The sequence below is a fragment of the Crinia signifera genome, chromosome 5, assembly GCF_055691185.1.
Source record: "Crinia signifera chromosome 5, ASM5569118v1, whole genome shotgun sequence".
Lineage (NCBI taxonomy): Eukaryota > Metazoa > Chordata > Amphibia > Anura > Myobatrachidae > Crinia > Crinia signifera.
In genome coordinates, this window is record NC_139221.1 from 26,446,280 (window position 1) to 26,459,041 (window position 12,762).

A 12,762-nucleotide genomic window follows, 5' to 3' on the forward strand; every position below is an offset into this window, starting at 1 on the left:
CCGGATTCAATGGCAAATATAACGTTCCTTCACAGGGAATGTGTGCTTAAACAAAATGTCTCTGTGTATCTTAAGGTTAAGGTGAGGTAAATGTTGGCGCCTCGAACACCAACTTGATGTGACCCATATGTATAGTTCAGTGCTTTTCCTGAATTATGGGGAGGGGGTGGCATTGCACTCCAAGGAGAACAGGAAATCCTCCCACAAGATGGGAGGGACTAATTGATCCCCTGTCAGAAGATAGGCGGAACTACATTTCTGCCACTGTTTTATGATGGGGTGGGGCTTGTCCTTCTGAAATATGAAGCCCCACCCACCTTGTTTCTCACACTGCCTGCGCGTCTCTCAAAAAAGGTAGAAGAAAAATGTACACTTCGATTTTGACACTGGTATATGGCCCATAGTTGTATAGCCTCATAATTCCACTGGACCCAGGGACCTACAAATACATAACTCTAAATTAAGCACAATAATATTACATGTAGCACAAGACTGAGTTGCACATGTACAATGAGAAGTAACAGTAAAGGTGCCCATACACGCTGCGAGAATCGCATGCGTTATGGGCTAGATCGCATCGCACGGCATGCATTTTGCATGCAATGTGCGTGCGATGCGATCTGAAGGCAGTACAAAAAGTATGTGCAGCACATACTTTTTGTACTGTGCGATGCAATGTCCGCGGGAGCGCACATCGCATCGCATTGCACCGTGTATAGGGGCTTTAACACGTGCAGGGGTGTGACTAGATAGTTGAAGGCCTAATATCAAAAATTTGTAAGGTTCACTATAAACTACCCAATGTTGACAAATCTGTATAACTCATGTAACTGTGACAGGGAAGGTGGCCCTGCTCAGCTCTGGGCCCCATAGCAGCGGCACCCCCTGCACCTATGGTAGTTACAACCCTTGTATATAACACATGTAACTGTGACAGGGAAGGTGGCCCCTCTCAGCTATGGGCCCCATAGCAGTGGCACCCGCTGCACCTATGGTAGTTACAACCCTTGTATATAACACATGTAACTGTGACAGGGAAGGTGGCCCCTCTCAGCTCTGGGCCCCATAGCAGTGGCACCCCCTGCACCTATGGTAGTTACACCCCTGTATATAACACATGTAACTGTGACAGGGAAGGTGGCCCCTCTCAGCTATGGGCCCCATAGCAGTGGCACCCGCTGCACCTATGGTAGTTACAACCCTTGTATATAACACATGTAACTGTGACAGGGAAGGTGGCCCCTCTCAGCTCTGGGCCCCATAGCAGCTGCACCCCCTGCACCTATGGTAGTTACACCCCTGTATATTACACATGTAACTGTGACAGGGAAGGTGGCCCCTCTCAGCTATGGGCCCCATAGCAGTGGCACCCCCTGCACCTATGGTAGTTACACCCCTGTATATAACACATGTACTGCACATGTTCAGCTGCGTGTACCTACACCATATCTTAGCATTGCTGTGTATACGAAGGGTGTGCGGCTCAGTTGGACACCTTGTGTAATTGGTCACCGGAGATGTCACCTTGTAAGATGAAATCTTGAAATACCTGCACTTAGACTTCAATGGTTCTCCTGTCACAAGAGAGGGAACATTTCCATGTTAATATTGACTTGCAATGACACCCCATCGCAACGTCCCTTTAAATTACATTTCATGTGGTTGCAAACAGAGGTCGTATGCGGTTATCATCCAGTATAGATGTAATTGCAGGTACGATAGAAGACCTATACACATAACTATGTAAAATTAACATTTAAATATATATACAGAAATATAAAGGGGTCGATCCTATTAGTGCCGTTCGGGTTCCATTTAAACACTGAAAACGTCACCTGAATTAAGCCGAATTTACTTAAAAGTGCTCGCACCCATGGTAAGAGTGACCGATTTTCATACGATTAAAAGAGACTGTAGTTACCTATAGGACACTGTGATTGACACATAGAAATAAAATTGCTAGCTCCTGCAGCCAGTCAGAGCTACCGCAGCGATTGTGATAACATGGGGTGTCTGGCTTCTTGTGTGCTCCCTGACCAGTGTTGGGTGAATAGTGGCAGGAGACGCTCCCAGCATTTAGTGTTCAATGTATTAACTTTGAATGCTAAACCTACGCGTTTCGCCACATTGCTTCTTCAGGGATTGTCTTGGCAACATGACTGACATCCAATGACTAGCTAAAGACAATAGAAAGATGTATGTAAAAGAGCATTAACATGTCACAGGCAAAATAAAAGCTATGTGTATGGATGTACCTGTCCCGTTTCTGTTATCAAATCAAATTCACTTAATTAGATGAATTGCTTTATTGTTATAAGGGTTTAGAAATGGTGCCCTATGAATAAAATATTAGGATGTGTAGCATGGCATCACATTGGGGAAAGGTGTTTGGAGCAGGGAGAATTGTAGTCATAGCAGAGTAGTCGTTTCCATTGGTTGCTGGTAGAATGGCGTAAATTGTATAGGGCCATTGGAAGTGCTATAAAGAGGTAGCCTATCCAGGGGTTTGTGTGCCCCAGGCAAATGGAAGGACTCGCTCAGCTCCTTGACGTAGTCATGTTTGCTGCTGTTCGGGGCAACAAAATCATGAAGTCTCAGACCAATAGGCAAGACTGGTGTAACTTGCGGATTGCCTCCATTGGCCAGCTAGTAACCATGATTCAGAGAGAAACCCTTCTCTATTACACTGCCCTGGTCACCTAGACCCTCTATTACACTGCCCTGGTCACCTAGACCCTCTATTACACTGCCCTGGTCACCTAGACCCTCCTTCACCCAAGTGGACAGGTCCCTTCCACCTGGGTGATCAGCTCATCTACCTCCTGACATACTCTGTGCTTCCACAGCTTTATCATGGACCATGGCCAACATTTGCATATTTTGACGCTGTAGTGCATTTGATTTAGTCGTCCCTTTTGTATCTCCATGTACATGCAGAAATCTAGCCTAGTGTTACTGGAATGGTAAATTGAACTGAAATGGTTTCCGTCCTCACGTAATCAGCGACCAGTATTAAGGATGGCCATCGATGCTATTGCCATCGATGGCACTTGTGCAAATGACCATCGATGGTAGCATAGTATGTGATTTATTACCATCAATGGTTTTAACGGTCGATGGCCATCCCTTTTCCTTTTTACTGACTGGCTAGTGGGCCACTCAGAGCCTGGGGGCGGGGCTTTATGGCTGTGGGAGGGAGCTATGCTCCATGCCCGGCCCTTTTGGCTATGAAAAAAAACCTAGACCAGTGGTAGCCAACCACGGTCCTCGAGAGCTACCAACAGTTTACATTTTCCAGACAACCTAACTGCTGCAAAGGTGCACTGATTAATAGCTGAAACTTTTTTAAAGAGCCACAGGTGGAGCTAATTACTTCACTTGTGATTCTGTGAGGAGACCTGGAAAACATTAACTGTTGGTAGCTCTCGAGGACTGGAGTTGGCTACCCCAGACCTAGACGGTTATGCTTGACATCGATGGATGGAAACAATCTGGTTCTCCCCCATCGATGACAAAACTATCGGCCATAAACCATCGATGATTTGATTTATCGATGGTTGATGGCCATCACTAACCAGAATATGTGGAAGAGCGTGGTCCTGATCCTCTGGCTTGTGAGGACAGCTCCCGCCTCTCCTGTGGGTGTCTGTCCGTCTCTGTCTGTCTGTCTGTCTGTTGTTTGCTAGTTCACTTCAGCTTTGGCTCCGCGTCAGGTGTGTGACGACTCTAAAGCTGCTATTCTGTTGCATGTAATTGCTGTTGTGACGCGCCTGCTCTGCAGCGGTCTTTAACTCTCTCTGTACTGCGTTGATGCCCCGCTGCCAGAGCCGCCGTTTAGGCCCAAGCCCGTGCACTGAGCTTGCTTGCATTTTCCTGCTTCTCAGGAGAAGAAAGGTCGGTCTGTGGGATGACCCCTTGGGATGGGGGAAGGAATGCAGCACATGCTGTAACACCATTTCCTCTCCCTGACATTCCACAGCGAACGCCTTGGCAGCTGCCCAGAAGGGGCAATGAGGTCTTTTTGCAGGATTCTGATTGGCTGAGAGGATACAGTACTGAATGTGACTTTCAGCCCAGCCTGGGGAACTTCTTAGAGGCTCTTGGTGTTTTGTTCCTCCCCTGCAAGCACACTGGAAGAATACTGTAGTCTCCCACTGAAGTTACTATTACCAGTCTTAAGGACCCATCTGGGGGGGTTTACCTTGACGTGGAGGATGGGGTCGCATTTGTGGCCATAGTACCTCACTTATACTCCAGGTTAATTGGAAAGTTTCTATTTTTTTTTTTTTTTTTTTTAACAATTGTTTTAACTGTCAATGTTCTTAGTGGGTAGAATGCACCTGCGTTTTCTTTTTCCTGTACAGCACTACAAGTCTCAGCATGGTTGCACCTCTCAAGTGTGTGCAGTCCAAGCCCTTCCTCCTTTCTTTGTCACACAGGAGATGGAACTATCGTCTCGCCCGGGTGATGTTACGCACCCTCTTATTTTTGTGTTGCACAGATTAAATCTCCTTTGTAACTGTGGAGTAGATGTATGAAGCAGTGACAAGGGAGGAGAAGTATAAAGTGTCTGGTACTTTATCACCGGCCAATCAGCTCCTGACTGTTAAGTTACAGGCTGGGTTTAAAAAGGGACAGTCAGGAGCTGATTGGCCGGTTATGGCTCTTTATTACTTCCCCTCCCTTATCACTGCTTCATACCTCTACCCCTCAATTTGTTACTGCTTCTTTATTGTATTTCTGTATTTGTGCTGAGTACAGATACACTGTCCTCCTTCGCTGTTGCCTCTGATTTGGCAGCTATCCCCTCTCAGGTTCTAGTTCTGAATTTCTTTGATATTTACTTATACCCCGTTCTCACTGCCGCAAAAACCCGGGTATGTCCCAGGGCAAGCTGAAAATTCCCGTGTCCTGTCTCAGTGTGAAAGGGTCTTTGTGAAAGTCCCGGGTGTTATGCCCAGGGAATTAGACACAGGTTTTTTGCAGGGTTTTTCCTGGGTGATACACGGGTGTACATCAGTGTGAACAGCACAGACCCGTGTTTTTCACACATGATGCCAAAAAACAAGCTCATTGGGGGATGTGATATGTGACATCCATTATATGCTACGCAAGTACGTATACATTATACGCAATTATTATACATATAAAATATACGCAAGTACGTATACATTATATGCTATACAAGTACGTATATAGTGAAAATCACTTTAATGTACATATGATTAAAATATGTACATAAAAACATAAATGTCTTGTCCTTATTATTAATATTTTATTAAATGTTGTAATAGCCATGATATGCAGTGTGCTGGTGAAAAAAGCCCTATTTAAAATGACATAATCTTTAGGCAGCCAATAAAAGCTGTTTTTAAACAGCCAATCACAGTAATTCGTACAAATTTCCCAACAGCCAATCAAAGCTGCTATTACATTCCTCACACTTGTTGGAAGGCAGACCATGGAAAGCAGTGTGAAAGGGGCAGACACGGGAAATTCCCTTGTCTGAGGTGTAGTGTGAAGGGGGTCTTTTGAGCTGAGAAGCTCTGTGCCCCCCCAAAAATCCGGCAAGAAAAACCCGGTATTTTACAGGGGCGGCAATGAGAACATGGTATTAGCTGAGCAATTAGCGCAACACTGCATAGGCACTGCGCACAATATAAGGCAGCTTTACCGTGCCGTTTGCAGTGATTGACAGTTGAATTATTTGGGGGGAGGTAACTTTGAATGGCGGCAAAAACACAGGAGTATCATGACCGTTTTTGGTGAGTGTGCGTGCTTTAGCGCATGCACAAAACACGACCCCAGTGTTTCAGATCTCGCTGTCATTCTGCGCGGATGGGGCTGATGTTTCTCAGAATTGCATCAATGATATCTAATTGCTAAGAAATAGCAGCCAATCCTGCCCAAACTTTGCTACAGTTGAATCGTTCCTTTGGGCACCAGCTGCTGACGCCCAGCACTCTTACGTTCCTCGATTCCACCCAGAGAGCGGTTATTTTGCTGCATCTGCAAATAAGACACAATTTAAAGAAAACTAAGGTACACATAGTATAGTCTAGTTCAAAGCATCTCGGTCATGTCCGGCATCTTGTGCTGAATGGTGCATAGATGCTATCTGGGCGAGAACGTTACTGTATATGGTTTAGTATTATGTTACGGAATTTATTAATGGACCAGTACTTAATGTCCTAATATAAAGTTGGATGTAATCAGCCACATGTTCTATATTGGGGAGAAATATTCCAGTACTGTCATCTGTCGCCTTTTTAAAAGGGTGTAACTAAAATGTTTATTTACCAAACACATGCCTGCCTCCTCCGAACGTTGGTGGAGCCACCCGCGGTAGTGCTGAAGAACATCCCCCAACCATTGGTCCATTGCTTCTTACCCTGGTGGACACCATGGTGATGGAGGTTGTGCGTTGTAGACCTCCTGGTTAAGGATGTGTGGGATTTCATTGCAGAAATGTGACGCAGAACGTTTTCCTGAATATTCCCGCTGTTAATGTGGTGGTGGTGATATTATTATTATTATTATTATTATTATTATTATTAATAATATTATTACATTTTATTTATAAGGCACCACAAGTGGTTGGCAGCGCCGTACATATGGCACACATTACAACAATACAGGGTACACAGGACTAAGCAGTGTAAACGGGGCTTTCAACCCAGCAAATGTTCTGGGTTGAACATGGGTTCAACCCAGATCATGGTGTAATGTAAACAGGTAAACCGGTGTCGATGGGACCCATTCACTACAATGTAAAGGCCGCCAATGGGTGATGCTCCCAGCGCCTGCTCAGGCCCCGCCTATGGTAATGTCCCCATGCTGAGAGGGGGGCGTGGATGTAAAAGGGTCTAAAAGTCTGGTACAAAAACCTGGGTGCAACTTAGCTTTAGGTATAAACCGGGTATAAGAGCTGTAATTGAAATGCAACAAGAGGGCCGTGAGAACAGCAGGGACAAGGGCCCTGCTCCAAGGAGCTTACAATCTACAGGGAGGGGGAGACAGACAGGGGGCATATGGTACAGGTAAAGAGAATACACACGCTCTCAGGCCCAGGTCTCTGCAGCCTATAATGTGATTGCACAGCCTCCCCCCTGGAATCCCACCGCTCTCACGGCTGCCTGGCAATCTGCAGATAACCTCACACTGCAGGCTGCATGAACCTCTCCAAGGGCTCCCCACCAGGCATCACCTAATCGCTCGCCTTCCTTCCTGCTTCCGCACTAGCGCTTTGTTTTGTTTGAATCCAGCTGGAAATAAAAATAAAGCAAAGCCTCAGTGCCAAAGACCTTTAGTGGAACATGGTAATTATGAGTAATTAAGGTTTCATATATATTTATGTATGTACTGTGCCAACACCCTCTTATTTTCCCTAGAGGAGGAGGTCTTCAAAGGCAACGGTGCCACCTAGTGGCAGAGTACCATTATGGCCACCTGGGTCATCGGTGCCTGAAATTAGTTAAGGAAGTATTTAAGTTTTCTTCTCTCATTATGCAGAGCAGGATTAGCCCAGGGGCACTGACAGTGCCGCTGGGCCCCGGTAAAAAAAAAAAAGGGGTGTGGGCAATGGGAGGGGGAGTGGTTACATCTCCAGTGTGACACCACAAAGCCTCAGCATGAGGATACACTGGGACTTGTAGTGTCACAAAGCTGGAGAGCCACCCGTTGACCAGATCCTGTGTAAGTCGCAGGCGTTTATCATAAGTTGATGTGTATGGAAATCCAGTGCATCCAGTTTACAGTAGCTAATGCTTCAAATGGTTTAATTATACACAGGAACTAAAAATGAAATGAAAAATATGTATATATGTGTTCCACAGGGTCCAAATGAAAGTAGATTTTCTGCAAATGGGTCTTAGTATAGATCTTGGTGTCTTGTCTGTACATCCACTTCCTATATCTCGTCTGCTCACCCGTTTGCTTCTCCCATGTATGCTGATTCCATATTTATCTATTCTGTAGCTCTCCTGAATGTTTTAAATACGCACGTTCCGTGAGCTGTTTCTCTACCCCAGACCATTGTGAATGCTGACAAGATTATTTTTTGATTGCTTGCAGCTTTATTAGACTGTCACCAGAATAATCAGGTATTGTTGTGAGATCATATACACAAGGGCACAGTCTCCTTGTTGTCGGGGAATTAAGTCCAGTTAGGGTACCTGATGAAGGTTTGATTGTCTTGTCTTTGTTCTGAATGACTTTCTTATTTGATCATATTAATGACTTTGTCTGAGAGATCTCAGGAAGACTAAGTACAATCCTCCTGAAATGGTAACTGTTGCTGTTTACCAGTCGTACGCTGCAATGGACCAACTCCTGCACCTATTTGTTACCAGGTGCCCAGCTACGGGTCAGTGCCAGGGCAGTAACTGTCTCTTTGCCTTACAAGGATAACTGGAGACTGGAACCGTTCCACTCCGATGGGACAAAAACGATCCAAAGGCCAGCACGATGAGAATAACATAGTGAACTGGGGTGAAGCGCTTGTGTTTTGTCGTATGTCGTGGGACCTTGCACTATCCTTGGCTGTGCGGATAACCCTGTGCTCTGGATTATCGGATCAGAGTGCAATAATTCAACACAACGCACTGCCGCCACCCGTGAAAACATTTCAACAGTGGGTCACGGATTGCCCAACACCTTTAGAAACAATTGCGTATGAGCTCGGCAATACTACACATCCACGCAGTCTGTGATATCGCCCCCTACTTTGGAAATTAATAAAGTTTTATGGCATGTTGTAGCGGTCTACAATCTTTAGAGGAAAGGATTCTGGGAGCATATATGAATTAACAAAGAAAAACCGTTATTTACAATAGTGTTACAATGCTTAGTTAGGAAAGAATGCTAAGAAGGAGCAGTTACAATGTGCATACGTGAAGGTACATTTCTAATAAAACAGGACAAAAATGTACAGATCAACAGGCAGAAATCTGTCCCAGGTGCAACGGAAGAAATGTAGGGTGATTACGGGTTTACACTTCAATGCCTCATTGGTGTCCCAGCCAGAACAAAAGGTGCAGTACTATTATCAGCATGACATCACACCTTGGATGATGTCACTCAACCCCTGCTTATTGGCTGATTAGATAGTTAAGCCTGAGGTCATCCCTGAACTGCGCAACACATTTAACGCATACTTGCCAACTTTGTGGCTGCCCTCTCTGGGAGCTCAGTGAGGCAGGAGGGTGGGGCCATCGCCTGTGAGCGAAAAGGGGCGGAGTCAGGGCTGCCTTGTTTGGGGATGTAGTGAGACTGATCGCGTCATTTTAGCCACACCCTCCCGCTGTGCATTGCCGTTATTTCAGGCATTGCACTGCAGGGGTGGGGCTAAAATGACACGATTTGCATCATCATTTCCTCACAAGAGGCAGTTGGCGGGAGACAGATGGCACTGCAGGATGGTTGCCCCCCTTTCCAGGCCGGGAGGGGTTCCTGATTTCCGGGACCCTCCCGGCCATTCCAGGAGGGTAGGCAACCCTGATTTACAATCACATAATTGGGCACAACTTCCACAGCAAATTGAAGACCTAGGATATGGGGTGACCGTATTACTCTGCCTTTTTTAGCTACCATACTGTATAAGTGGAAACAGTATTACTGAGTGGTCTGAAACACACCTGCAAGTAGAATAGAAACTGTGTGCTCATAGTGATTATGGAAATATTAATTTTACTTTATAAACCATATCCGATATGATGTACCTCTGCGCCTGAATACACGTGTGCGGTGGTTCCCACACTTTTTTGGATCATGGCGCCCTAGAGCATCAACATTGTTTTCAAGGCACCCCTTGGCCAAATGCTTCTTGTTGAGAAATACATAAACAAATATAAAATTAAGTAAATTGTGTTTATATGTCATCCTTATGGTCAGTTATGTGGTCATGAACAGGATTTGCTTCTATTTGTCCACATATGTTACGGTTGATGGCCACAAGCGCTGGTTTTGCCTGTTGTATTCACCATAAATAATTTGAATTGGTCTTGGGCAACCAAAGGCACCCCTGCAAGTATCTCGTGGCACCCCACTGCACGTGTGCTCTGTTTACCCTCCCCATCCCACGGGGTTGCTTCAGTTTTAAATGCAAAGAACTAGCACTCTACAGGTTCTGTCAGACAAAGCGTCTCTCCCTGCTGACAATCTGCTGTGGACCTCCATTGCAAGGAAGCTTGCTAATTCTTTGTGGACAGATTAGTGCAGGGGTCAGGGAACTTTTACCCTTTACCCCAAAATATATTTAGAGACGCAGATGTTACCCCCTTGATTTGAATCGTATATTAATTGAATTCAAGATTTTATTGAATCTATTAGTAGATGCCACATACCTCTCTGCCACCACCCTAGCCGTAGTGAGCATTCCCAGTGTGTCTCTCCCACCTGGCCAAATGTGTTGACCCATCACCGGTGGGGAGCGGCCGAGCGGCACTGCAATGTGCACCTCTCACCATGAGGCGGCTCAGGCAGTGTCCACAGTCTGCGTTTTCCAATCTCCTTTGCACGCGTCAGTCCACCCCAGAGTACAAAAAGAAATGTGATGTTGGGCCGCTACTCAGACCGTTACTGCAACCGCATAACTACAAAGGTGGCCACACGGATCTTCCCAGGCCTGGCCGGAACATAATTAAAGGGTGCACACTTCAATCCGGGCGGAGCATGTCCCAGGCACCCATACAATAAAAAAAGAGTCCCCAGGCTTTAAAAACCGGTAAAGTATGCGCTATCTGAACTGGAGGAGACACCCTGCGGCTCTGGTCTGCGTGACACCACTTGTTAGAGCCCTGTGCATGCCCTGCTGTGTCTCGGTGACCGTCCATTACCCCAGGACTTTCATTTTTGCCCCATTTGGGGAAATTTACCCCTGTTTCTGACCACTGGATTAGTGCATATTAGTGCCTGTGATTGTACATCTACATTGGACGTCCTCTAACAAGATACTTCTGAATGTAAATAACCAACCTAGTATCACATAAAAACAATTGCTTGCACTAATGATAGTGTAGGCCGGATCCCGTGCACTCAGTGGCTTGTCTGCTGGTGGTAGTACTATTACCATAGTGGTGTCTGTGCCAGGTTAGTCGGTGGGTCAGTGAGGAGCACGGAGACCTGACTGCTGTGCAGGACTCCAAAACCCCACGCACACTGGGCAATATCGCACAGAAAGGGCTTCTTGTGTCGCCTAGTGTGTCCTCGTCACTCCCTTCATGGGCAAGTGTGTAGGAGCCTTTGGAGGATCTGTACTTCTGCATACAGTGATTGGGGGAACAGGATACTTTTGTACCATTGTTTACAGGCAGGGTTGCTTAATGCTCTCTAACTTTAACATTGACAAGCGGGGAGCGTTTGGGGTTATGCGACAGGCAGGGGAGGGTAAGTATACTTACTGGACCCCTTTCAGGATTACATTCTTCATGACGCCAGCATCGGTATTATTATATTTTTTTAAACCGGCCAACCCTGAATCCTTCATACCATAAACCTTCTTATTACCAAAAAATGGTGTCCGTAGTGATTCCCTTGGTTTGGATACTGCTTGGAATGAGCCACATAGGTGAAAATAAAATCAGTCCATGACTGTGTACTTAAAGGGGATTTCTGAAAAGGACAATACTTTTTTAAGAGCAGGACACCCCATGTTTTTATATAAAGGCATTGCCCTTAGATATTTTGTCCTTAACAATGATGTGGGGTGGCTGCACTTCCAAGCCCCACAGCCTCCCACCCCCTCTTGATAAATAATCTCTCAATGATACAAAGTTGTGTAATTATGCAGTGGGACAGTGCCACCTATAGGCTGTTTCTAGTGATTACAGATAAATAATAGTAATAATGAATGGCCCAGAACTTGGGTGAGACACTGGAACTTGTGCTGTTGTGTATGGGTTTACGTGTTATGTCTTTATCATTATTTATTGTTTTTTTCCTCCAGTTTCCCAATGTAACATCAGCCTGAAAAAGCAGCGGAACAGAAGCATCTTCAGCTCGTTGTTCTGCTGTTTTCGGAGCTACAATGCGGAGCCCCCGTCCTCTAATAACAACAGCAACACCCTGCCTCCGCTGGTAGAAGAGAATGGCGGCGTACAAAAGGTAACGGCCTCTGGATCACATCTCTGTTCTAAATGTATATAATGCCATCATTTATCTTTCCGTCTTTAAGACGCAGTTGCTGAAGGAATATCTCTGTGTACTCTTGATTGATATTTATTTTTGAGTGTGCTCCCCTCAAGAAGTGGAATGGAAATGCTGTTGTCAATAGCAACCATTTATGTTGTAATGCTTTTAGTACAGTTAAGAAAATGTAAAAAATTACTGGGTAAATCAAATGGATAAAGGCCCGTGAAGATTTCAATTACATTTAATGTAGGCAGTGTAGTGGCCCCTACGTATTTCAGGACATTTTCTAAGCGATCTGACTAAATCGCTTAGAAAATTACCCTACATCGCTCCGTGTGTAGGGGCCATGGCGATGGGGTGGCCCCGCACGCTGCTTTTGTCACGTAGAGAATTTGCCAAGGGCCAGTGTTCTCTGGTGAGAGCACTGGCCCTGTCCGGAGATCTAATTTGTGTAGGCCCCGTAATACTTCCTGACCACAATAAACTCCAGAGTAACGTTCTGTGCAACACAACAGCTCCCCCTGGTGGCCGGTAGCAGTCACATGCAGAGTGCTTCATAGTAAACTGGCTGCTAGAACAGTGGAGTAACAATAAATTATTTACTTACACACTTAGGGGTATATTTACTAAAGC

At 45.5% G+C, this 12,762-nt stretch overlaps 1 protein-coding gene across 2 annotated transcripts in view; it reads left to right on the forward strand.

Moving 5' to 3' along the window:
• CTDSPL (CTD small phosphatase like) overlaps positions 1-12,762 on the forward strand; it is a 72,122-nt gene that overhangs the window by 46,992 nt on the left and 12,368 nt on the right. For both annotated transcript variants that reach the window (XM_083186819.1, XM_083186818.1), the window contains exon 2: positions 11,945-12,102. In XM_083186819.1, the coding sequence (XP_083042945.1) occupies positions 11,945-12,102 (158 nt within the window). The remainder of the gene's footprint in view (positions 1-11,944; positions 12,103-12,762) is intronic.